This window comes from Myiozetetes cayanensis, unplaced genomic scaffold (assembly GCF_022539395.1).
Source record: "Myiozetetes cayanensis isolate MyiCay16 unplaced genomic scaffold, myiCay2020 scf1, whole genome shotgun sequence".
Taxonomy (NCBI): domain Eukaryota; kingdom Metazoa; phylum Chordata; class Aves; order Passeriformes; family Tyrannidae; genus Myiozetetes; species Myiozetetes cayanensis.
Genome location: NW_026086604.1, coordinates 82,055,146 through 82,076,981, shown reverse-complemented (window position 1 = coordinate 82,076,981; position 21,836 = coordinate 82,055,146). Strand labels below are relative to the sequence as shown.

At 39.5% G+C, this 21,836-nt stretch overlaps 1 protein-coding gene across 3 annotated transcripts; it reads left to right on the top strand.

Annotated features, from left to right (window-relative positions):
- Positions 1-114: 114 nt before the first annotated feature.
- Positions 115-21,238, top strand: VPS4B (vacuolar protein sorting 4 homolog B). Of its 3 annotated transcripts, none has more exons than XR_007630282.1 (11): positions 115-271; positions 3,715-3,826; positions 5,212-5,359; positions 6,611-6,678; positions 9,413-9,532; positions 9,770-9,926; positions 11,446-11,594; positions 11,769-11,850; positions 13,839-14,058; positions 17,090-17,163; positions 18,942-21,238. XR_007630282.1 is itself a non-coding variant. In XM_050327656.1 (11 exons), the coding sequence occupies exons 1-11, from the start codon at positions 245-247 to the stop codon at positions 19,041-19,043; spliced, it is 1,323 nt and encodes a 440-aa protein (XP_050183613.1). In that variant the 5' UTR covers positions 115-244; the 3' UTR covers positions 19,044-21,238. The 3 variants fall into 3 exon arrangements, 2 of the variants coding, with proteins under 2 accessions (XP_050183613.1, XP_050183623.1); XM_050327656.1 differs by having other exon boundaries at positions 17,026-17,163; XM_050327666.1 differs by lacking the exon at positions 115-271 and adding an exon at positions 3,101-3,603 and having other exon boundaries at positions 17,026-17,163.
- The last annotated feature ends 598 nt before the right edge of the window (positions 21,239-21,836 follow it).

Genomic DNA, 21,836 nt, shown 5'->3' with positions numbered 1-21,836 from the left:
TCCAACCTCAGCGTGACTGGGAGCGGCTCAGGGAACAGCAGGGAACAGCAGGGGCTGCGCGGGGCGCTCCCGGGGCCGGGCGTGCCCGGAAGCGGAAGGGGTGCGGAGGGGAGCGGGGCGCGGAAGGGCGGGCGGAGGCTGCGGTTTCGGTTCCCTTTCCCCTTCCCGGGCCGGGGGCGCTGCGATAGCGGCAGCCGCGGGGCCGCTCTCCCTGCTCCGGCCTCCCGCCCTCCGCCGCTCCGCCATGGCGGGCAACACCGGCAACCTGCAGGTACGGCGGCGCCGGCCCGGCGGGGCGGGGCGGGACGGGACGGGGGCGGCGGGCAAGAAGGAAGGAAGGAAGGGAGGAGCGCGGCCGGGGCAGTCCTGGGGCCGGGGCTGTCCTGGGGCCGGGGCAGTCCTGGGGCCGGGAGTGTCTTGCGGGCGGAGCGGCGGCACAGGGAGCGCGAACGCCGCCGGCCCGCCGGGCCACCGGGGGACACCGTCGGGAGAGCCGCGGGCACCCACAGCCACGGGGGTGTGGAGGGACTGGGCTCGGCGCGGCGGAGCCCGCAGGGTCACCACTCATCGGCACCGGGGCTGAGAGCCCGGGAGGGGGTCCCTGCGCCCCTAGGGAGGGGGTCCCTGAGCCCCTGGGGAGGGGGTCCCTGAGCCCCTGAGGAGGGGTCCCTGAGCCCCTGGGGAGGGGTCCCTGCGGGCAGCAGCCCTGCGGGACGCGAGGCAACGCGGCCTGATACCCGCCTGGGAAGCGCTGTTGCCTCCTGTGGTCTGGACGCATAGTTTGGACTGTGTTTCTTGCTGTAGGAAGCCCTTGCCTGCTCCGTCTTCTGCGTGTGTTAACCCTCGGTCGGGCCTGTGTAATCGGTGCTGCGGCAGGCCGGCAAAACAGATCCAGAAGTGACCTGAGTTCAAAACAGTCTCTTTTCTCTTCAGCTGTTTGAGCCATGATCATTTCTGTATGCAGTGTTTACACTGGTAGTGTAATGTTTATACTAGGATAGACAGAGGATATGTTACACGGTCTAGAATAACCGGAAGGGGAATGACACCTGTTAAGGCTGACATTCTTTCTGAGGGCAATGTTCATCAAACTATCAAACCATGGCCTGTGAACATGGTTTGTACCTTAGGGATAGTTAAAGCTGGTCATCTATGCCCTAGTTCATAGAACTTTCTAATAATGATTTTTTGTTTGATAGTAGTGGTGTTCTTATAATCACAGAATCATAGAATCAGTCAGGTTGGAAACGACCTCTGAGATCATCAAGTCCAACCCTTGATCCAACACTGCCATGGTTACTAGACTATGGCACTCAGTGCCACATCCAGTCTCATCTTAAAAACCTCCAGGGACCGTGAATCCCCACCTCCCTGGGCAGCCCATTCCAATGTCTGATTACTCTCCCCGTAAAGAATTTCTTCCTCATTTCCAACCTAAACCTCCCCTGGCAGAGCTTGAGACCATGCCCTCTTGTGTTACTGATAGCTGCCTGGGAAAAGAGACCAACCCCCACCTGGCTACAGCCTCCTTTCAGGGAGTTGTAGAGAGTGATGAGCTCACCCCTGAGCCTCCTCTTCTCCAACCTAAAAAACTCCAGCTCTCTCAACCTCTCCTCATAGGACTTGTGCTCAAGTCCCTTCACCAGCCTTGTTGCTCTTCTCTGGACCTGCTCCAGCACCTCAATATCCTTCCTGAACTGAGGGGCCCAGAACTGGACACAGCACTCCAGGTGTGGCCTCACCAGCGCTGAGTACAGGGGAAGGATCACTTCCCTGCTCCTGCTGGCCACACTGTTCCTGATCCAGACCAGGATGGTATTGGCCTTCTTGGCCACCTGGGCACACTGCTGGCTCATGTTCAGCCTCCTGTGCAGCTGATGTAGGGAAGTATTAGAGCTGAGAATCTAATAGCCAGGTAATAGTCTTTGGCTGTTTACAAATCAGGCAATACATGATGTAGACTTTTTCAGAGGAGCAGGTCTGCAATATGCCCTGTTTACTCACAGTTCTGTTTTAGCAGGTGATCTTTGCCATTTATTCTTTGGATTTAGTTCCATGTGTATCATTGTCTTTGTACTGGATTCAGGAGTCGTTGGGCTGCCCCATAGTAATTGAAGTCACTGAAGGGACTTAAGAGGAAAGAAACTTCTGTTTGAGGTTAATTTTTGCTCTTTTCCTAGATTTGAATGGTGCTCAGAGGTGCCTAAAGGAGGCAGTACAAAATGAGCCCCCAAGGGCAGGACTGCCCATTTGTAGCTGGGTAACTGCTTATGAGCTCCTGGCTTCTCCTAAAAGGAAAGATTAAATCCTGTTCCAAAGAAACAGATGCTTACAGTGTCCCAACACTTGCCACAACAGAGCCATAGAGTCTATCTACTTTATTGGTTCTTTGTTTTTAAATACCTTTGATTTCAGGTAGATCTGTTGAGATAATGTTTGCTTCCAGGACAGCAATGCGAAGCAATAGAATGAGAGATTTTGCTGTTTCTCTCTTGGCTGTTGTTTACTGTTTTGGCTGTTGTTTTGCCTGAAACACAGCAGAGTGTCTGGATAGTGGCAAGAGTATCTGTACTGGAATGTCTGGTGGAAAATCCTTGCTGCAGTTGGCGCTCTCCTCCTTGCTCTCTGACAGTAATCATCCTGAGCATACTAGCAATGCTTAGGAAAAGCAATTGAATGTGAAAAGATAGGTGAGGAGGGACTAGAGAAGATTTAGTTGATGGTGGTGTTGGTTATCTCCATCTAACCAACTGCTTTTCTTTAGCTTATGTGAAGTAGTGGTTGAAATGCGGAGTTTTAATTGTCCTGAAGTGGTATTGGCATTCCAAGGAGGGAAGTGTAATAAAAGTAATAAGCACTTACGAGCAATGAAATAGCGGTGATAGCAATAAATCCACGGGCCAGTGTGTGCAATATGGTAGCTCAAATCACAGATCTATTTGAACAAATAAATTAAAAATCAGTTCATAACTGCTCACAGAATGCTTTTGATGCTTGAGATTTGGATATGTTCTCTGCCTGGTTTTTTTGGTGTTTTTCTTTCTCCCACTGGAGTGGTAGTTAGAATATCTTGCTTGGATATCAAGAACCTAAATCCTTCTAGAGAAACCAAGCAACTAGTCCTTGAAGATGTCTCCCAGCTTAAGATTGGAAGAGTGATAGTGCTAGTTTCAGTGATTGTCATCAAGTACTTCCTGTATTGGCTTTACTGTTTACAGGGTTTACTGATGTCATCAGTCATAAAATTATAAATTGTTTAGATTGAAAAAGAGCATTAATATTTAGTCCAACCATTAACCCAGCACTGTCAAGTCCACCACTAAACTGTGTCCCTAACCACCACATCTGTACCCTAGTTCAAACTGTCTAGGTCTATGGTAAAAAAAACCCTTGTAATGGATTTCCATAATCAATGCAAGAGATTGGTGAGGAAAAATACACAGACAATCCATTAGTAGTTGCAGCTTAGTACACAGAAACTTGTTCTTCTCTTGTATGCTTTTTTGTGTGCTTGTAAATGGCTGTTCATAAAAGGATGGAAATATTGTGTCGTGTACGAAACACCACCTAAGACATGCAGTCAACTGCCTTCAACTTTTGGAGGTAAATGTTGAGAAGCGGGAAAACTTGCCATCAAAAAACAGAGTTACGGCATAAAGTGTCTCTGGTGCAAAATGCTTTTGCACAGCACTTAATTACTTGTTTGTGTTACAGAAAGCAATAGACCTTGCTAGCAAGGCAGCACAAGAAGATAAAGCAGGAAACTATGAGGAAGCCTTACGCTTGTACCAACATGCTGTGCAGTATTTTCTCCACGTTGTAAAATGTAAGTGTAATGTATTGGATGATTAAGTAAAGTTTAGTAGTCAGATTGCACAAGAGTAACCTCGTATGTTAACATCAGCATTTAAATTTTTACTCTCATCAGCAGTTGATACTTACTAATTGTAGTTTGGCTGAGGTTGTGTATTTTTCAGTTTTTGCCTTTACTGTGTTGTGTGCTTGCTCCATTCTTGAAAGAAACTGGATTATTTTTTACTTGTGTTTTGGTTTAGGGTTTTTTTAAGACAGGAGGCAGCTGTTTTCTGTCTCTCCTCTGGACTTTTGTAGCAGTGTTTCAAGCTGTCCACTCCACGAGGAAATGTGACAATAAGTGCAGGGATCCCTACATTTCTGTTGTACTGAAATCCATGTGACCCATGAAGTCTTTGCTCTATCTACGGGGTGTTTTTTGCTCCTTTTAACTCATACCACTTGCCTTTCTACAGTCCCTCTGCTGGCATTTTTTGCTCCTTAATGTCATGGTCTTGCTGTTCATCTTGACCAAGAAAATGTATGAGATGGATTTGAATGTTATAACTTTTCTTCAGTTTCCATATTCTCGTTATCTTATGCCTTTTCACACTTCTGTGTAACATTTTATGCTGTGTCCGGTGTTTGTATGCAAGGAGTGCGCCTTCTTAATGTAGGTACAGCCCTAATCTAAGTGGATCAGGGTTGCTTGCCTGACGTAAGTGCACTTAAAGATCTCCATGATTTGAAAAAAACCACTATTTTCTTCACAGTTCTTTATTGTTATGATAATTTGTGTTTATCACTTTCTCTCCATTTATGTCCTGTAGAGTTTCTCAGAATATCGCTTTCTTTTAACAATACTGATATACTTTTGGAAACTTAACACATAAACCTGATGTTAAATGTTGATTGCTGATTTGAAATACTGTAATAGTGACTTCAAGAACAGTGTGGCTGTTGAAACACAATTCTTTCAGATACTTTATTTAATTTTTTTCTTTATCTTTTAAAATTAGCAAGCAGTGGAAAAATCAAGTATACTTCTCAATAAAAATTGCTTAGCATAAGCAACATCTTGATGAGCTATTTTAGAAAATCAGTTATTAAGGCAGTGTCTAACAGCTTGAAGGGCTGACACAAAAGCTTCCAGTGCCATTATCCTTAATCCTTTACAGTCAAATTTTAAGCCAAGGCAACATTCAGGTGTATATTTGATTTCTGTTACATGATACATCCTTCTGTCTCTTCTTGCCATGGTACAGTGGAAAAATAAGTTGTTGAGGTATTTTGTTATGTGATGAGCCCTCAGAGAGCTATATTGATAAGATATAAAGAAGACAGAGATTTAGTCTTGTTTTCTGATGATGCACATGTGTTTTGCTGCTAACTAAGAAATGTTTCTCTTCAAACTTTTAGATGAAGCACAGGGTGATAAAGCAAAACAAAGCATTAGAATGAAATGTAGAGAATACTTGGACAGAGCAGAAAAACTGAAAGAATATCTGAAAAAGAGAGAAAATACACCAAAACCAGTTAAAGAGTCTGGTCCTACTGACGCAAAAGGGTATGTTTTTGGAGAAGGTAAAGCAAAATACTTCCTGAACTCAGCTTATTCTAAAATTCAACAATTGAAAGATCATTTTAAGCAGTGTTTTTGAAATGTGTCAAGTGACAACTGTGCTGAAATACAGTGGGCTAACAAAAATACCATGAATTACCAACACAGGCATTTTTGTGCTTGTTTACTAAAATGTGTGAACATTTGCATAGCAAATTGACTGAAGAATGAAAGCTGAATCCAATGACTATTGGATTTAATGGCAATGAGCCCAATGACCTTTAAATTTTTTCTGTATTAAATACTAACTAGAAAATAAATTCAGACTGATGATTACTGGGTTTACTGAGTTCAATGTGTCTCACACTTGATAAGAACTGAAAAGTTCTATGTGGGGTAAAGTTCTCTAAGATGGACTGAATCACTCTGATGTCTTGCTGCTGCCTGATCTCTCTGCTGCTTTCCTTTTATGAGATTTGTTTCTCACTTTGCATATCAGAGAGCTGAACAAGCGGAGCCACCCAAACAAGCCCAGCCTCTTTTGTGTTTGCTATTGCTGTTATAGGAGAGAGGAAAAGTTCAGGATGATACCTTCTGGTGGGGCTGCCCTTTTAGCAGTCCTGAACAGCTAAAGTTGCGTAGTTGTCTCTTAAAATGTCACTCTTTCATCTCATCAGTTTAATTTTTTGAGCTGTACTGTGTCCTGCTGATTTATTTTCAGAAGGAGTTGGTTAATACCACAGAGGCTACGTGTATTTCCATGACCTCCACTCCACTTGTTCACTATGTAGTCTCTTTTTTCCTTCTTTTAATTTCCACTTTCCTTTGCTCTGATGAGAGTGTAGGGTTTCATAGTACTAGATGGAATTGGCCAAGTCCTATTGCAAGTCCGGATCGTCACTTTTGCCCTACGTCTACAAATAAACCGTTTTATTGCTTCTGTGTTGCTGAATGTGAGGGTTTTGTTTTCTGAGGGCTGACTCAAACCATGTAGAAGTGTTAAGAGGGCTCAGACCCATAAGAGAAAACTGAAAAGACAAGGAGGGTGAATGAGAAAGAAATTGTAGGAAAAGTTCAGAAAAGTGTACAAAAGCAGGAGTACAATCATGTAAACCTGTAGAGGCCTAGAAGCATCTCGTGTTTCTTTCATTCCTTCCTCAGCCTGGTGTTTTTTCTGCTTCTTGCATTGTGATTTTTACCCTAAGACAGCAGTCTCTCTTACTGTATTTAAAATTTTTTTCCTTGTTTCCGTATCAGGAATGACAGTGATGGGGAAGGGGAATCAGAGGATCCTGAAAAAAAGAAGCTACAGAATCAACTTCAAGGTAATTTGAAGCATCCTTTACTATAAATAGGAATGACCTTGGTCAAGCAAGTTCCTACATTTTTGCCATAAATATTATGGATTAACTTAATGTGTGTAAGTGGCTCAACTAGTGTGCTCAACATGTTCAAAAACATAGTCTTTCTGGAAGTATGGGCTTATGTGCCATGAATTTATACAGTGACTATATTGAAATGTATCTCCTGTACCCTGTGCTTCATGTTCAAATTATACCATCTTTAAGGATAGCATTTTCTGACAGGAGAAGTCAAAATCCCAGGTAGCTATTGGCTAAACTGAATCAGTATTTTTTTCTCTTAAGTGCATGAGAATATTGCCTACGGCTAAAGTAATGATCATAAAACACATAGTGTAAGCAGGACTGTTTTCACAAAAAAAAAGCTTGTACTCGAGTTTAGGAGTAAAGAACATGGAGTATTTCCCATTCATAATAATGGGCAGCATTTTCCCATATGCAGTGATGATGCTGTCACGGCTAAGTAGCATAATAGTTTGGAGTTTTGCGCTCAAATGCAGAATACAGTCAGTGATGCAATGTGTGGCAGCTACCAATAGTTTTGTGTGCAGTAAAAAGGAGGATTTTTTTCATATTTATTACCCTTTAATGATGAAGAACTTCTCAGAACTCCCCTGACAGAAGGTGTTTATGGATCTGAAGAAACCTCATTTGTTGTCCCGTTTTTCAGAAACTGTCCCATGCTTTTTCTACTTCTCTGCACACTTATTTAATGCTATGCACAGTTATATGGGACAGTTTCCTACTTTTTAAAAAACGACAGAAAATTGCCGAGCATTGGAATCTTATCCTGTTTCTCACTATAAAGACTTTGTTTCTTCCCACATGAATCTGACCTTCAGGTCCTACTTCAAGAATAGTTTCCTGCACCCGGAACTTCCTTGATACTTTCTATAAAATGACAACCTTCTTGCTTTTGTGTTTGGTTGCTTGAAAGTCTGAGTAACCTTTAAACTTAACACAGGTGTTACTCAGGTAACAAGCTCTGCATAGTCTTAAGACTGCTCATTTTCATTTTACTTCCTGTAACAGCCACAGAAATTTCATGTATTTAATTTTGCTGCCTTGCTGCCAAGCTCCTAGTGGAGTTTGTCTTACGGACCTTTCCCATATTTGTGACTATTTAGATTTTAATTATGATAGTAACTTATTGTGGAAAAAGTGACCAGGTGACACTCAGACTGTATAATAGTTGGGGGTCTATTGTCATTACTCTTGTTTAGAATTTTAAAGGCCTTTTGCACTCTATTGCTTAATCTTCCAGCTGTTCATTTACACCTACAAAATTAGGAAGCCTACTGTTCCAACTCCATTTCTGTCGTGGTACAGGGGATCTCTTACAGTGCAGTGATTTCAGTTGCCATGGTATGTCTGGTCTAGATCACTGATATTTTTACTTTGAAATAATCTTCTGTTCCGATCGGAACTGTTACTTGTTCTGCTAATTGTTTTAATAATGGAGCCCATAGTTTTGTGTCAGAAAAACTGAGATGTAATCAAACTAGCAAAAGAATTGAATGCATTGAAAGTGGGTGGTTGAATTAATTCCAGTATATAGATTGCAAACTAAGACAGTTCACAATTAACTTTCTCTAACATTTTTAGCAACTTAAACAATATGTTGTTGGGTTTGGACTCTAAATTCCAATTTGTTAATACTTGCAGTTATTAACAGAAATTGTTCATGTAAATCTTATAGAGAAGGAATGCAGCAAAAGAAGAACTCTCCTTTATTTGCTTTATTCATTAGCCAGCGAGTAACAGTAAATTTTCAGTCCCATAGAAATAAAAAAGTCTTAAATTACTTCACAGAGCTCTGAAGGAATGAGATGAAAATGCTGAGAAAATACCTAGTGAAAGCCAATTGTGAAATTACAGAAAACCCCTTGTAGAGAATTAGGGCAACCAAAACTTTTATTGTGTTTGAATACTTAGATAAGCATTGGATTGTTTGGCATTTGTTCCTCTGTGAAAATTTTTATCTTTTGGATTTGCCTTGGCTAGGATTACAAGATCTAGTATTCAATTACTATCCAAGTTCCAAGTTTTTCCATAGAAGTAGCAGAAACAAAATAATATTTAGCACGTCAGACTAATCAGTCTGAGGTCTGAAGAGAAGGCTAAATTACGGCTCAAGATGGCTGAACTCATTGCTTGAGGAAGATGAGACTTGGTGATAAATTTTGAGAGAACATGGCTTGACTAAGAAGATACTTCTGCAGCTAAGTAGGCTCTATGTAACTTTTCTGACACTTTCAGCCCTAGCTCTCAAACTTCTTTACGATTAGGTAGTCCAATCGTTTGCTGAACATCTGGAAATACCAAACAAGTTACTTCATCTGCTGGAGAATCTTACACATCCTGAGCTAGTGCAGCTACATTGCTTAAAATGAAATTTCAGATTTCTTGGGAAGTGCAGTCGTGGTTTAGTGAGGAGATGGTTCCTGCAGGACTTCTGCTTACTCACAAGTATTCTGGTTATCCATGCTTTATTTTGGTAAAACAATGTGACAGATTTCTGTAGAAATAACGTCCATTTGCCTACTGGAATTTTGTGTTTATAGCTACTTAGAAATGCCTTGGTTTTATTCAATATAGACGTGGGCGTAGATTTTTTTATAATTCTTTTTTGCCAAATGGAATTTGTTGTAGTTGTGAAGATATGTGCATCACTAACTTACATAATCCTTTCTTATAGGAGCAATTGTTATGGAGCGACCAAATGTCAAATGGAGTGATGTTGCTGGCCTCGAAGGTGCCAAAGAAGCACTTAAAGAAGCAGTCATCTTGCCCATTAAATTTCCACACCTGTTTACAGGTCAGAATTACACTTATTTACTATTGGCCAGTCAGGACTGACACTGGGGCCCGTGAAGTGTGTTATGCCAATGTATCAGAGACTCAAGCTGAGCTCTTATCAAAGAGATTGTGATCCATCTGACAGAAGTTTCATGGGGAGATGCGGAAAACCTCAGAGTACATGAGAAGGGCGTAATCAGAAAATAGATTCAGTCTTTCTGCAGTATTTTGAAGACTGCTGGTTTCTGTTTTGCAGGCAAGAGAACACCCTGGAGAGGGATTCTTCTTTTTGGACCACCAGGAACAGGAAAGTCTTATTTAGCAAAAGCTGTGGCGACAGAAGCCAACAACTCTACCTTCTTCTCAGTATCTTCGTCTGACCTTGTCTCAAAGTGGTTAGGTGAAAGTGAAAAGTAAGTTGGAGTTGCCAGAGGTCCAGGAAAACACTTTCAAGAAGAAATTAATGTAGAGCTAGATAAGTTACTGTAAAGAACTGGAATTTGAGGGAATGGTCTTGTCTGTTTAAGAACAAACTTGAGGTGTTTCTATGTTTCATGCTGCAGTGCCATGTTAAGGTATCATCATGTGCTGCATTTTGAGAAGCTGCATCTAGATCTCTCTTCAGGGCTCAAGATAGTTTTAAAACTAGCTCAGGAAGGTTTTGGGAACATCATGGAGCTCATTCCGATTCTGAATTCAGCTATGACTGCACACTGTCAGTCTGAAGTGCTGGCTTACTTTGTTTCTTGGCATCTCCCCACTCATCTGTCCCAGCAACTGTGTGGCATTCCTTTGTCCATATGGAGGTGGCTTTTTTTTTCACTCTAGTTTCAGATAAAATCTAAAAGACGTAAGGGACTTGCAAAAATAAGTTGCAGGAGAGGAGCAGCCGTGTAAGGAAATTTCAGGGGTCCCTATGCTAACTCTTTGTTTGTTACTATGTCATTGGTAAAGAAGGCTGGGAAGCCTGAAGTGACGCATTGGCTGCAGTCTAGAAATGCAAGAATTGTCCATCTAGGCTTCCAAAATCTTCCCTGATAAATCTTCCCTGAATTAATCAAAAGCTCTGGGTTTATACAGAAAGTACCTTTATGTAATGATGAGAATACTTGTCAAAACCATGCTTCAATAATTTGAAGTGCAAGACAACTTAGCAACACTATTTAAAGTTGATAGAATGAGGAAGAAAGGCCATAAAGTGTTTGAATTGAGGGGTTTTTTCCCAAAAACTGGAAAGCTTAAGCTGCTTTTCTTCTGTTGCAAAAGAAATACAGAACTGGAGTTTACCTTGGCATTAAATTTCATTTGACTTCATTTGAGACTATTGCTTGAGATTTAATACTGTCATGTGAAGAATTTTGCAGCATGTTCCTATTTATTTTTCTTTTTGACTAAGTAAAATGTGTAAATGAGATATGGCTTGAAGTATTTAGAGTTCTATTTTTAGGTTGGTTTTTTGTTTTAGGTTGGATTTTTTTTTTTTTTGCAAACCAATGTTTCTTGTCATACAGTAATTATTTAGTAAAGTTGTATAAAGTAGAAGTACAAGTTATTTCTTACAAAATATCTAGAATTAATTTGATTAAGTTAAATAGAGAAAAACAGGTTCCTTTAAATGTATCTAGAGTGGTGGTTTTGTATAGTCCAGTCTGTCATGTAGAAATGTAAGATGAAAAAGGGCTTTTTCTGGCAAAACCATGCCTGCAGCACTCTTAAATTTTTTTCGCCTCTGTTTATGCTGGGCTGTCTTGCTCAGTACAGTGCTGAGCCTTGGAGCTGGAAGAATGTTGTGTCTTTAAATAGCTTTATGTTAATACTTTTTTGTCTTGCGTTCTGTAAAGGGAACTACTGCATCACAATCTGAAGTTGTGTCTTTTTACTGGTATAACTAATAAAATTATTAAGATAACTGAAGCTGTTTCCTTCTTTAAGATTAGTGAAAAACTTGTTCCAGCTCGCCAGAGAAAACAAACCTTCTATTATCTTCATTGATGAGATAGATTCCCTCTGCGGGTCAAGAAGTGAAAATGAAAGTGAGGCTGCTAGACGGATAAAAACAGAATTTCTAGTCCAGATGCAAGGTACGTTTATTTGATTTTCAGAATCAGACAGAGGAATTAAGATGTGTATTTTAAGTGTAGCTTGCATGAGAACACTAAAAATAACTGCAGTTCCACCTCACTAAATTTTGATGACTTTTAAAAGCAGTCTCTGTTTATCATCTAAACAATGAAATTATTTCTGTCCTGATATAGGGGTTGGTGTGGACAATGAAGGAATCTTGGTCTTAGGAGCAACAAACATACCCTGGGTTTTGGATTCTGCTATCAGGAGAAGGTATGATGTCATTTTTTTCATGGTGTGAAATTCATAACTGGTGTGAGGGTTCAGTTGGAGACTGAGGTGGTAATCCAGCTCATGTTTGCAGACATGGCTAATGTTCTGCATCTCTGTTCCATGAGATGGACTGAGCCAAACTAATAGCCTCTTGCCCCTTTAGAGAGGTAGGTTGTTCACCCTTATATTGGCTTGTAGTTTATTTGATTTCTTGGTTAGATGATTATGCTTGAAGCAACATAAGAGTTTTCTGCTTGCTTGTTGGTTTTCTGGTGGACTTGGGGAACAAGCAAGGGGGCAGAAGGGCAAGAGGGGACAAGGCTTTCCTTTTCACCTATTAACAAACTGCTGAGTAGCTTGAGTTCTTTCATGGAAATGTAACCTTACACAGAAACACTGTGTTTTTCTATTGGTCAAGTATAACTTGTGATTTTTCAGTGCACGTTTTAATTGCTCTTTTGTAGATAAAGAGCTTCTAAATCTGTATCTGATTAGTTGGATCTTTCTTTGAGCTGCAGAGCAAGCAGAGGACAAACACAGCTATATGACATATATGATTATGTTGAGATGAGGGCACAGCTTGGATAATGATTGTTTTTGTAGGCTAAAGAAACATTGCTTTTTTATGACTGATGCTGACTTTTATTTGTATACTTCATTCAAGCTGGCCATGCTTTGATTTGAGGTTGGATCATGTGACCTCCAGAGGTTGCTTCTAACCTGTATGAGTATAGTGTTGTGTGAGACAGATTTAGAGGTGAATATGTTGCTTAAAATTTCAAGTCATTTCTGAAATTCCCGTTGTGTGGTCCATGATACAAGACAGACATGAACCTGATAAAATGGGTCCAGAAGGGAGCTGTGAAAATGATGAGAACACCTTTCCTGTGAAGGCAGGCTTAAAGAGTTGGGGCTGCTGAGCCTGGAAAAGAGAAGGTTCTCTCTAAAGAGACCTTACTGTGGCCTTTCAGTGTATAAAGGGAGATTATTAGAAAGACAGAGAGATGTTCGTTGTTTTTCTTCCAAGGCCTGTAGTGCCAGGGTAAGGGGAAATCGTTAAAACTGGAAGAGGGTAAGTTTAGATTGGACATAACTAAGAAATGTTTTACTATAAGGGTGGTGAAACACTGCCACAGGTTTCCCTGAGAAATTGTGGATGTCCCATCATTGGAGTGTTCAAGGCCAGGATGGGGCTTTGAGCAACCTGGTCTTGTGGAAGGCGTCCCTGCCTATGACAGGAGGGTTGAACTAGATGAAATTATAAAGGTCTCTTTCAACCCAAACCATTCTCTCATTCTGTGCCCACAAGATTTAAAGGGATTTCTACAACAGTGTCTGTAATTATATTATTATTCCATGAATTTGGGCAACTCTGTCATGTATATCAGGTTAATTATGTTAATTATGGTCTGCAGAATTTGTAGTCACTCTTATTTTGTTGGTGGGAGGTGATCCTCACTCTGAGAACAGGTGCTGCTTCAAAGGAGGAACTGCAGTTACCAACACTTTCTACTGACAACTCTATTGAGAATGACTTCAGATTTGCTTCCAGCTATGAGGTTTTCTCTAATTTAGTGGGAGAGTGTAGAAAATTGTTTCATCAGCTTGTTATCAGACAGTTCTTTCTTCGAGTATGAAAACTGTTCAAATATACTTCAACACTTAGGCTTCTTCCTCTCAGTTTTTTATGACTCAAACTCTGCTGGAGAGTATCTGGGAAAACTTCAATCTGAAGAGAAGATTTTTGTAATGAAACGGAAACAGTTGTTATATTTTGGTTGTTAGCTTATACTAACTGAAGTATTATTTATGAGAACAGGTTGTTGAATATTTGCCTTAAATTTTTTTAAAGGTTTATCATACTGAAACTGCTTCTTTCTAATATTGTTTGGAGCAAATTATACACTTATTTGCATAAGCTTCTTTCCACTGTGCACCTGCATGAGCTAGTATCTGTGGAACACTTTGTTTTTACTTTTCTAAACCAGGTTTGAGAAGCGTATTTATATTCCTTTACCTGAGGCTCATGCCAGGGCTGCAATGTTCAAGCTCCACCTTGGGTCAACTCCAAATCTCCTAACAGAATCAGATTATCGAGAGCTTGGAAAGAAAACCGATGGCTATTCTGGTGCAGATATAAGCATCATTGTACGTGATGCACTCATGCAGCCTGTTAGGAAAGTGCAATCAGCTACTCACTTTAAAAAAGTAAGTAAGAATCAAATATTTTTCAACTTATTTTATCTATGAGAACTGTTTTAATTTGAAAATTCCTTGCAAATAAACTGCAAGTTTATGAATGTCCCTTTTGTTTACTGGGGAGAACTATTCCTCCTTCCCTCACATTCCCCCTAATCCTGCCATAAGTCTGGTGGAACTGGTTTCTGAATATTCATGCTATGACTCTTAGTGTCTCTAGAGAGTGTTGAAAGCATTCAGTTTGCAGTTTGACTTAAATGGGAATATTACAGAGGTGCTCTTTTTCTGTCTCAAGTGTTTCTTAAGATGGTGGGGAAAGAAACAGTATTCCCTCATCCCCAGGAGAACAGGTGGATTATCCTTAAGCACAATCTGTTTATTTGACGTATTTTTCAAACCAAAAAATTAAGGTTATTGTAAAGTTCTGGTAAAAACATTGAATCAGTGTTACTTGTGACAGTAGTAAAGGAGCAAGACAACTGAGCAAGGTCTGTGTTTCATTGTTTGGGCAGCATGCAGCACCCTATGGACACCATGCTGTGGTGTGGAAACTAATTTACAATTAGTTTCATACCAAAGAGCCTATTCAACAATATTGTTTGGCTTATCTTCCAGTTACCTCTGCATGCTATGTTCTGACTTAAGAAACATTTTTTCACAATATTTGGATCTCGGAATACTGAGATCTGTAGATCTCAGAAACTTTATCTGACAAAGAAGCAGTTGGCATTTTTTACCACCAGTCTAAATCAATAACCACTAGACCACCAGGGGCTCCATACCCGAGGAGACCGGGGTTCGATTCCCGGTCAGGGCCACTCCCGGGCAGGTGGGGCTCGTCAGCCCTTAAAGGCAACCCACCTACGTCCTAAGGACCTCGCTGCCACCATCCAAGCTCGCTTGGCCCCGGCAGATGAACCTTAGGATTAAAGGGTGGGCTCAGTTCTGCGCACACTGTGTCTCACCTAAAAAATCCAATGCGCAGGCTGGAAGGTGTAAAGACCTTCCCCAGATCTTCGCTCGCGAAGACTGGCCATTATTAAATCAATTAGATCTGGGAATGTCTTTCCCCTGGAGAATTTGCACGTATGGGCCCTGCTCAAACTTAATTGTTCTCTGTAAACTATTAAACTCTTAAAAAGAAAAACCAAGTGTGATTATAAACAGGTTAAAATACATGAAGTACATATATTGGTTAAATAAAATTATATTTTTCATTTGTAGTATTTTTTTAGAGTAGACCCAGCCTACAGGTATTTTTTGTTTACGTTTTCAGTGCAAACTTTGATTTTTACGGAAATTCATGTATCTTAGGTGAAGGTGGGTCAGAATATTCTGCAGAGATGTTTGCTGCTGTAAAGGGAAGCTTTAATTTGCCACTCCTTTAAAGAGCAAGTGTGGTAGGAAAAATTTTAGATTCTAAGCTCTCAAGAAACATACCATGTACCTTGCGTTGGCAGCAGTTCTTTGTCATCTCGTTACAATTACAGGTTTTTTACCAGTAAGTCCAGGTTGAGGGCCCTGAACTGAACAGCTACACTTATTTTGAACTTAGGCTCTTCTTTTTCAGTGTAGTTTCTTCCAATGAGCACACTCAGCTTAAGATTCAAAGAGAATGACACACTGAAGTCCAGTATGGTCCAGAATGTGAGAGGACAATAAGTTTATCTTCTGGGAACACCTCACAGTAACACTGTGGTTTGTAAGCTGTATTTGTTGTTAAATAAACAGCTATTTTGATATATCAAGAATTTTCTAGGTGCTTTCTTCCCTTAAGCAGTGATGTCTGAAGAATTTATCTATTGTTGACTTTAACCGACAGTGACATTTCTGGCTAAAGGGCTGTTACCTTTTAGCATTTTATTCAAATTTGGAACAATCTGAGGCATGTTTCAGCTTGCCATGGAGCAATGAAATAACCTCAGTTGTCACAGTTTGCAAAGCAACCCAAAAGGAATTCTTCCATCTTGCCTTTTTATTCTCAGAAAAAAGGATGGGAAAAAATCCAACAACTGCAGTACTTTGAGGGCTCTAACATAAGCCAATTTGATTCCACTTGTGTTAATACTTTAATTGGATGCGATTTCCTGTTTTTATAAGCAAAATCTTAATGGTATTATTTGCATCATAACAGACAACTTGCCTCAGTTCAACAGTGCTTTCCTCAATTGTTAGTAATTAACTGTAAACCATTCCTTGTTCTGTGTTATAATACAAGTTTGCCAGAGTGCATTTTGAATATTGCAGTCTGCTTTCCAGGGTCGTGCTCTAAATGCACTTTGGAATAGGAAATCGAGTTCTCTCTGTCAAAAATAGCAAGTTAGTGTGTTGTCCTTCAATCTTTGCGTATGGTTTGCATTCCTGTGGATGTGTGGGACTTCAGGTAACAGTGAAGTAAAGCAAAACCGAGGGTACCAGACAATGTGTTGCAGAAAGGGAACAGGCGCCTGGTGCATCTTTTTTGGCTCTGTCAGTGCGTCTGGGGAAAAAAGGATGTGTTGTGTTGTCCCGCTAGGTGGCGCTGTTCTCTACGGAGCGCCGCTCGAGCGGTGCCGGAAAAGGTGCTGGGAGCTTTGGAAAAGCTCTCTCCGGCTTCCTGACTTGAGGGACGCTCAGGGAGAATTACTGAGAAAGCTTTAGAAAGCTGTTAACCAGTGATGAATGAACTTCCAAAGTGACCAGGAAGAGTGGTCTTCACCAACTGCGTTTCCTGGCATGTTAGTTTTCCACAGAAACCCTTGGTGTTCATGGGAGGTGGCTTCTGGGATTTGACCTGATGTGAATTTAGGTATCTACAAGTTCATATTTTCAATGATACCCATACTCTTACAAAATATTTCTTTGACAGGACATGTCTTCCCAATGGGTAGGCCATCTGCATAAAATCAAGAAATGTTTTTGCTCTAGGGTGTAGTTGAGCTGGTTTTTGTGTTTAAAATTATAACTCCTGTAAACTGAGTGTTTTCTTATTTTTAGGTAAAGGGACCATCAGTGTCTGATCCAAACATGATGGTAGATTTGTTCACCCCTTGCTCTCCAGGTGATCCTGAAGCCATAGAAATGACATGGATGGAGGTCCCAGGTGATAAATTACTGGAGCCTAAAGTTTCCATGGTAGGTATTCTTTATAGCTTTTCTTGCTTGCTTTGGAGAACCCTGAAAAGACTTTAAGGTGAAGAGTCTTTTTCAAGACAGTTGGATGAATTGTTTGTTTTCGGGAATGCTGCATATACCAGATAACATTTGAATTCTCAATATACAGCACGACAGTATGACATGCTTATGAAAAAGCCAGCTCTCTGTCCCTGATAAGCATTGCTTTTTGTTCTTGTCTGCTGACATGCAACTGCTGTTCTTTCATCCATGGGCAGCATCTGGCTCTTCCACAGTTCTTTCACTTGGCTTTTATTCATTTAAAGCCTTTGGGGTCCCTGTACCATGATATGCTTTCTTCCCATCACTCTGTGGCATTAATACTGGGAAAAGGAAAATTACATTCAGTGTAAATTGGGGCATGATGTGCCTTAGGTAAATATTGCCCATGAAATAAGCATAAACAATAAAAGGTAAGGAGATTTTGGATGTAGTTTTGAATTCATCATTCATTTAATTTCATCACAGGTGATGCAGCTCTTTCAGTTGTTTTCTTTGTGCATGTTAAAATACTTTCTTTGGCCTAGGAAATAAAATATGTCATTTTAAGACAATTTTCAGTCTTAGTTTACTGCTTAAGAAAAAAAAAAATTGCTGGACACTTATTCTGCATTTTTCCCCAAAGGCAGCAAAAGCAGATTCTGAATTTAAGTACAAAGTTCATGGGAAGCACTTAATAATAAATCCATGCTGCTGTCATTTCCTGTGTGCCAACAGTCCTGTAATGAATGAAAGAAATCTGTGTATTTCATGGGAATCACAAACCTCTCAAGCAGTAGGCACTGCTTTGTAAATATAACCATCACTATATTTCAGAAAATAATTTTCTGTGCCTATTTGCATACTGAGGAAGCATAAAAGGATGTATGCAGCTGCAGGCCTGCCCTAAAACTTCTACTTATGTGGTCTAAGTGGATTTTTAATCAGTTTTTCCTGGAATTAAACATAACAGCTCCTTGTGTGCTCCTAATGGTACCTGGGCTTTGATACACCATAGTGTCTATAATCAGTTTTTGTCCTTACAAAGACCAGGCTTTAATTCTTTCTAAGCCATGTACCTCTGGTCTGATGAGAGAAATATCAAATGTAGAAAATCATGGTACTAACTTTTGGATTTAGCCATAGTTTTATAGTAATATGAGGTGTTGGGCATCAACTTTTTTTCAGTTGTGTTTAACTAGGACTTGATTAGTTTGCTTCCCCCTTTTCTTCACAGGGTGTTTTAACTGCTGCTTTCAACTTCATAGGTCTATGATTTTTCTAAACTCCATTTTCTAGTATCTAATTATTTATCTAGGAACTTTACTAAATTGAAGAGACAGAAATTACCAGTCATGAGCAGTAAAACTTTGCTAGAGATGAATTGCAATCTATTGTTCTATCTTACTGGACTGTGAAGAGTACATGGGGACATCTGATTCTTTTCCACTCTAATCTGCTGTAAACAAGGGTTGAAAATAATAGCTGACCAAAAAAAAAAAGGGAACTAAGTTCTTTTCAGCAAAAACAGATAAACAAAACTTGAACGGATGAGTGCCTTAAACCTAAACGTGAGGTTGTGATTTTGTTATTGGAAAAGTCAGTAACTGTTGTCTGTCTTGACTGGGTTAAAATTCTGCCTCTGTGCAGAAGTGTTCAAACTTACTGTGTTACACTTAAAGTGTAAATACTTACACTTAAAGTGTAAATAGGAGCTTTTTAATGTTTTTTTTAATGCATATTCTTTTTTTCTCTGACAGGATGATATGCTTTGCTCATTAGCTAGCACAAAACCAACAGTTAATGAAGGGGACCTGGGGAAGTTAAAGAAGTTTACAGAAGATTTTGGTCAGGAAGGCTAAACCAAAGATACGTGTGGAGCATTAGAACTTTTTTTCTTTTTAAAGTATTCTTGTGTCTTTATTGATGGCACTTCAAATAAATGCCAATAAAATCACTCCTTTCTTACTTTGCAGAAGGAGTAGAAGATACCTTTGCAAAGACCCTGAAGCTTTTCTATTGTATTGTTTTCCTCAGATGTCTATTAAATGTCTTCTATTGAAAAATAATACAAAAATACAATTTTAGGGTGAGACAGCAAAGTGATGTGGTAAAGTCTAATAAATAATAGAAAGCTTTAAATTAATAGTTCATTTTAGGTAGTATATTAGATCTGGGTACAAGTGAGTTTTAAACTCCCGGTAGGCTCAAAGCACCCTTTTTTGAGGGGTGGAAGAGAACATATTTGTCAGGTGTTTTCAGTATCAGTCAATCAGCATACATAATAATTGCTCTTCATTTCATTTAGGAAAAAGCAACAAAATTTGCTAATCAAGCCTACTGCAAATGTGGGTTTGCTATGAAAGTGAGAAAGAAAACACTTTGAGGATAAGACTGCATGGGCCAGTACTTTGCTTGAATACCGATGGACCTGGTATTTGGCTTTTTCTGCTATGCTGTGTTAAAATTTTGCCTTAAACAGCAAGCTTTTGTTCTTAACTCTTTACTGGCTGTTACACACTGTCACTATGCAATTTAACAGAAGTTTGTTAAATGCAAGTAACTCAGAAGGTGTTTTGCTGGCTGTTCTTGGGGGGTTGTTTGGAATTGGTTTATTTGCTGTTTTGGTTTTTTTTTAGATCTGGATTAACTTTCTGCAGCAGTTTGACTAAAATTATAACAAAACATTAGTAATACCCTGTAAGATCCCATGTCTTGAGGCTGGCAAGGTATATGTAGTCTTTTGGAGAATGTATGGGAGGTATTTTAGGAAACAGCATACTTTCACGTGAGAGGAGGTTATAACAGATGTTTTAGCCACAGACTTTCCAGTGATAAATTAACCCAGAACCCTACTGGTAACTGTAGCATATAGGTTACATCAATTTAGTGCTGAGAGAAGGCTGGCAGTTTAGTACAGAAGTAGCACTTCCATTGCTCTTTTTCTGAAGAACTGCAAATGGAGATGTGCCTGAATGTAACTTACAACACTACAGCATCAGCATTGAGTTTGTGCCTTGTAAGTTTGCACTGGTTGTAGATATGAAACATCATTAGGATTATCTAGAATACTCTATCTTCCATTATCATTGTACAACTCTATCCTGCAAATGCTTTGTTTAACTTACATTAAAAGAAATTTGCACATTTTAGGTGTGTATGTTCTATGTACATATACACATATTTTGATTATCTTTTGAAGGGGTTTGGTTTCTTTTCTGTACATATTTTGTGTACTTTATAAATCATAGGATGGGTGACTTTCTGTACTTATATGAAGTAAAATGTTATAGTACAACATCATCTATGTCCTTTGAGTATTTCTCCAATGTTCAGGTTTTTACTGCTTTATTATTTTTTAGGCTTGTTTCTGTGTTTAATAGCTAAACAAAATATTTAGTTAAAAATTCTTTGATCTGCAAGGTGCTGAGCTTTTGTTTACTAACATGACGAAAAAATCTTTCCAAAATCCTTCAGTTACAGCTTTACCTTTGTCTAACATCAGAATATGTAAATGTGAATCAGTGGGCTGTACATCTTTATGTCTACCTTTATGGGGACAGCAGGAGAGGGAGTGGGTGAGGGCAGGAATTCCAGTGTAGGGAGGTGCAGGTAGCTGTGATTATTGAACTTAATCCTCATTGCAACAAGATCACTTTTTTATAGTTTTCTCTTGGGAACACGTTAGAAGTGAGCCATGTAGTGGCAGGGCTGTCACTCAGAGGTTTGAAATACTATCTGAAGTACTTGTCTCTTGACCTTTTTTAAAATGAGAGTCCTTACTCCAATCTTAAAATTCTCAGGAACATTCTCTTTTTTTTTTTTCCTTTTTGTTGTAAGCTGATTTGTCCTATGAGTTTTTAGAAGCTTAACTGTGTAATCTCTTATCTTTAATGTAAAAGAAGACTATACTGTATGTTTTAAATTTACATCTTGCTGCTTGCTCATTTGTGGGATGACATCTGTAACAGAACCTTTAATGTTTGATGTTGAAAGTTGTTTTTAGAAATATATTCCAAATAAACTTTGCTGCTTATAGTTGCAGCTACAAGGACAACTTTTGATTTACTGTCTTTCTAAAATGGCAAAAATATATATCACAGAGCCTCTTCGCTAAGTAATCCCATAATAATTATAGCCAAATTGGGAGGGGGGAACATGCAAAATCACTTTTTAGTTTTCAGTGTCAATTGAAAATTCTCGAAAGAATTTATGAAAGGCTATATTTGTCTGTAAATACTGGACAAATTAGTTGTGTATTTTTAATGTGTATGATCTTTGGCTGGTTGGTTTATCAATTTTTTTCATAACTTCTGATGTTACTGCTTATTGTGACTGCAGTATGAAAAAATGTCATTTTCCTTCCTGAGTGTAAAATAATTTTCAATTAAATCACCTGTATGTGTGCTGCTTGTGTTCTTCACAGATGGTTTCTTCACAATGACATTAAATTTTGGATTTCCTGGTATACCTCTTGATGCCTATACTCATAGGGTTAGAGGAGTGCAGTAAATTAACTCCTTACATTGTTTCCTGTGTTGCCTGACTGACCTCAAATTCCAAAGTCTTGTTTCCTCCCTATTTTTTTACCTTTTCCTTTTTTGTCATTCTCTAGCATGACAAAAACCATAAAAATCTTTGAAGTTTTTCATAAA

Coding starts and splice junctions, on each gene's coding strand:
- VPS4B (XM_050327656.1), top strand. CDS start 245: ATGGCGGGCAACACCGGCAACCTGCAG. Junction 9,533..9,769: donor ATTTCCACACCTGTTTACAG/GTCAGAATTACA, acceptor TCTGTTTTGCAG/GCAAGAGAACACCCTGGAGA. Junction 9,927..11,445: donor TGGTTAGGTGAAAGTGAAAA/GTAAGTTGGAGT, acceptor TCCTTCTTTAAG/ATTAGTGAAAAACTTGTTCC.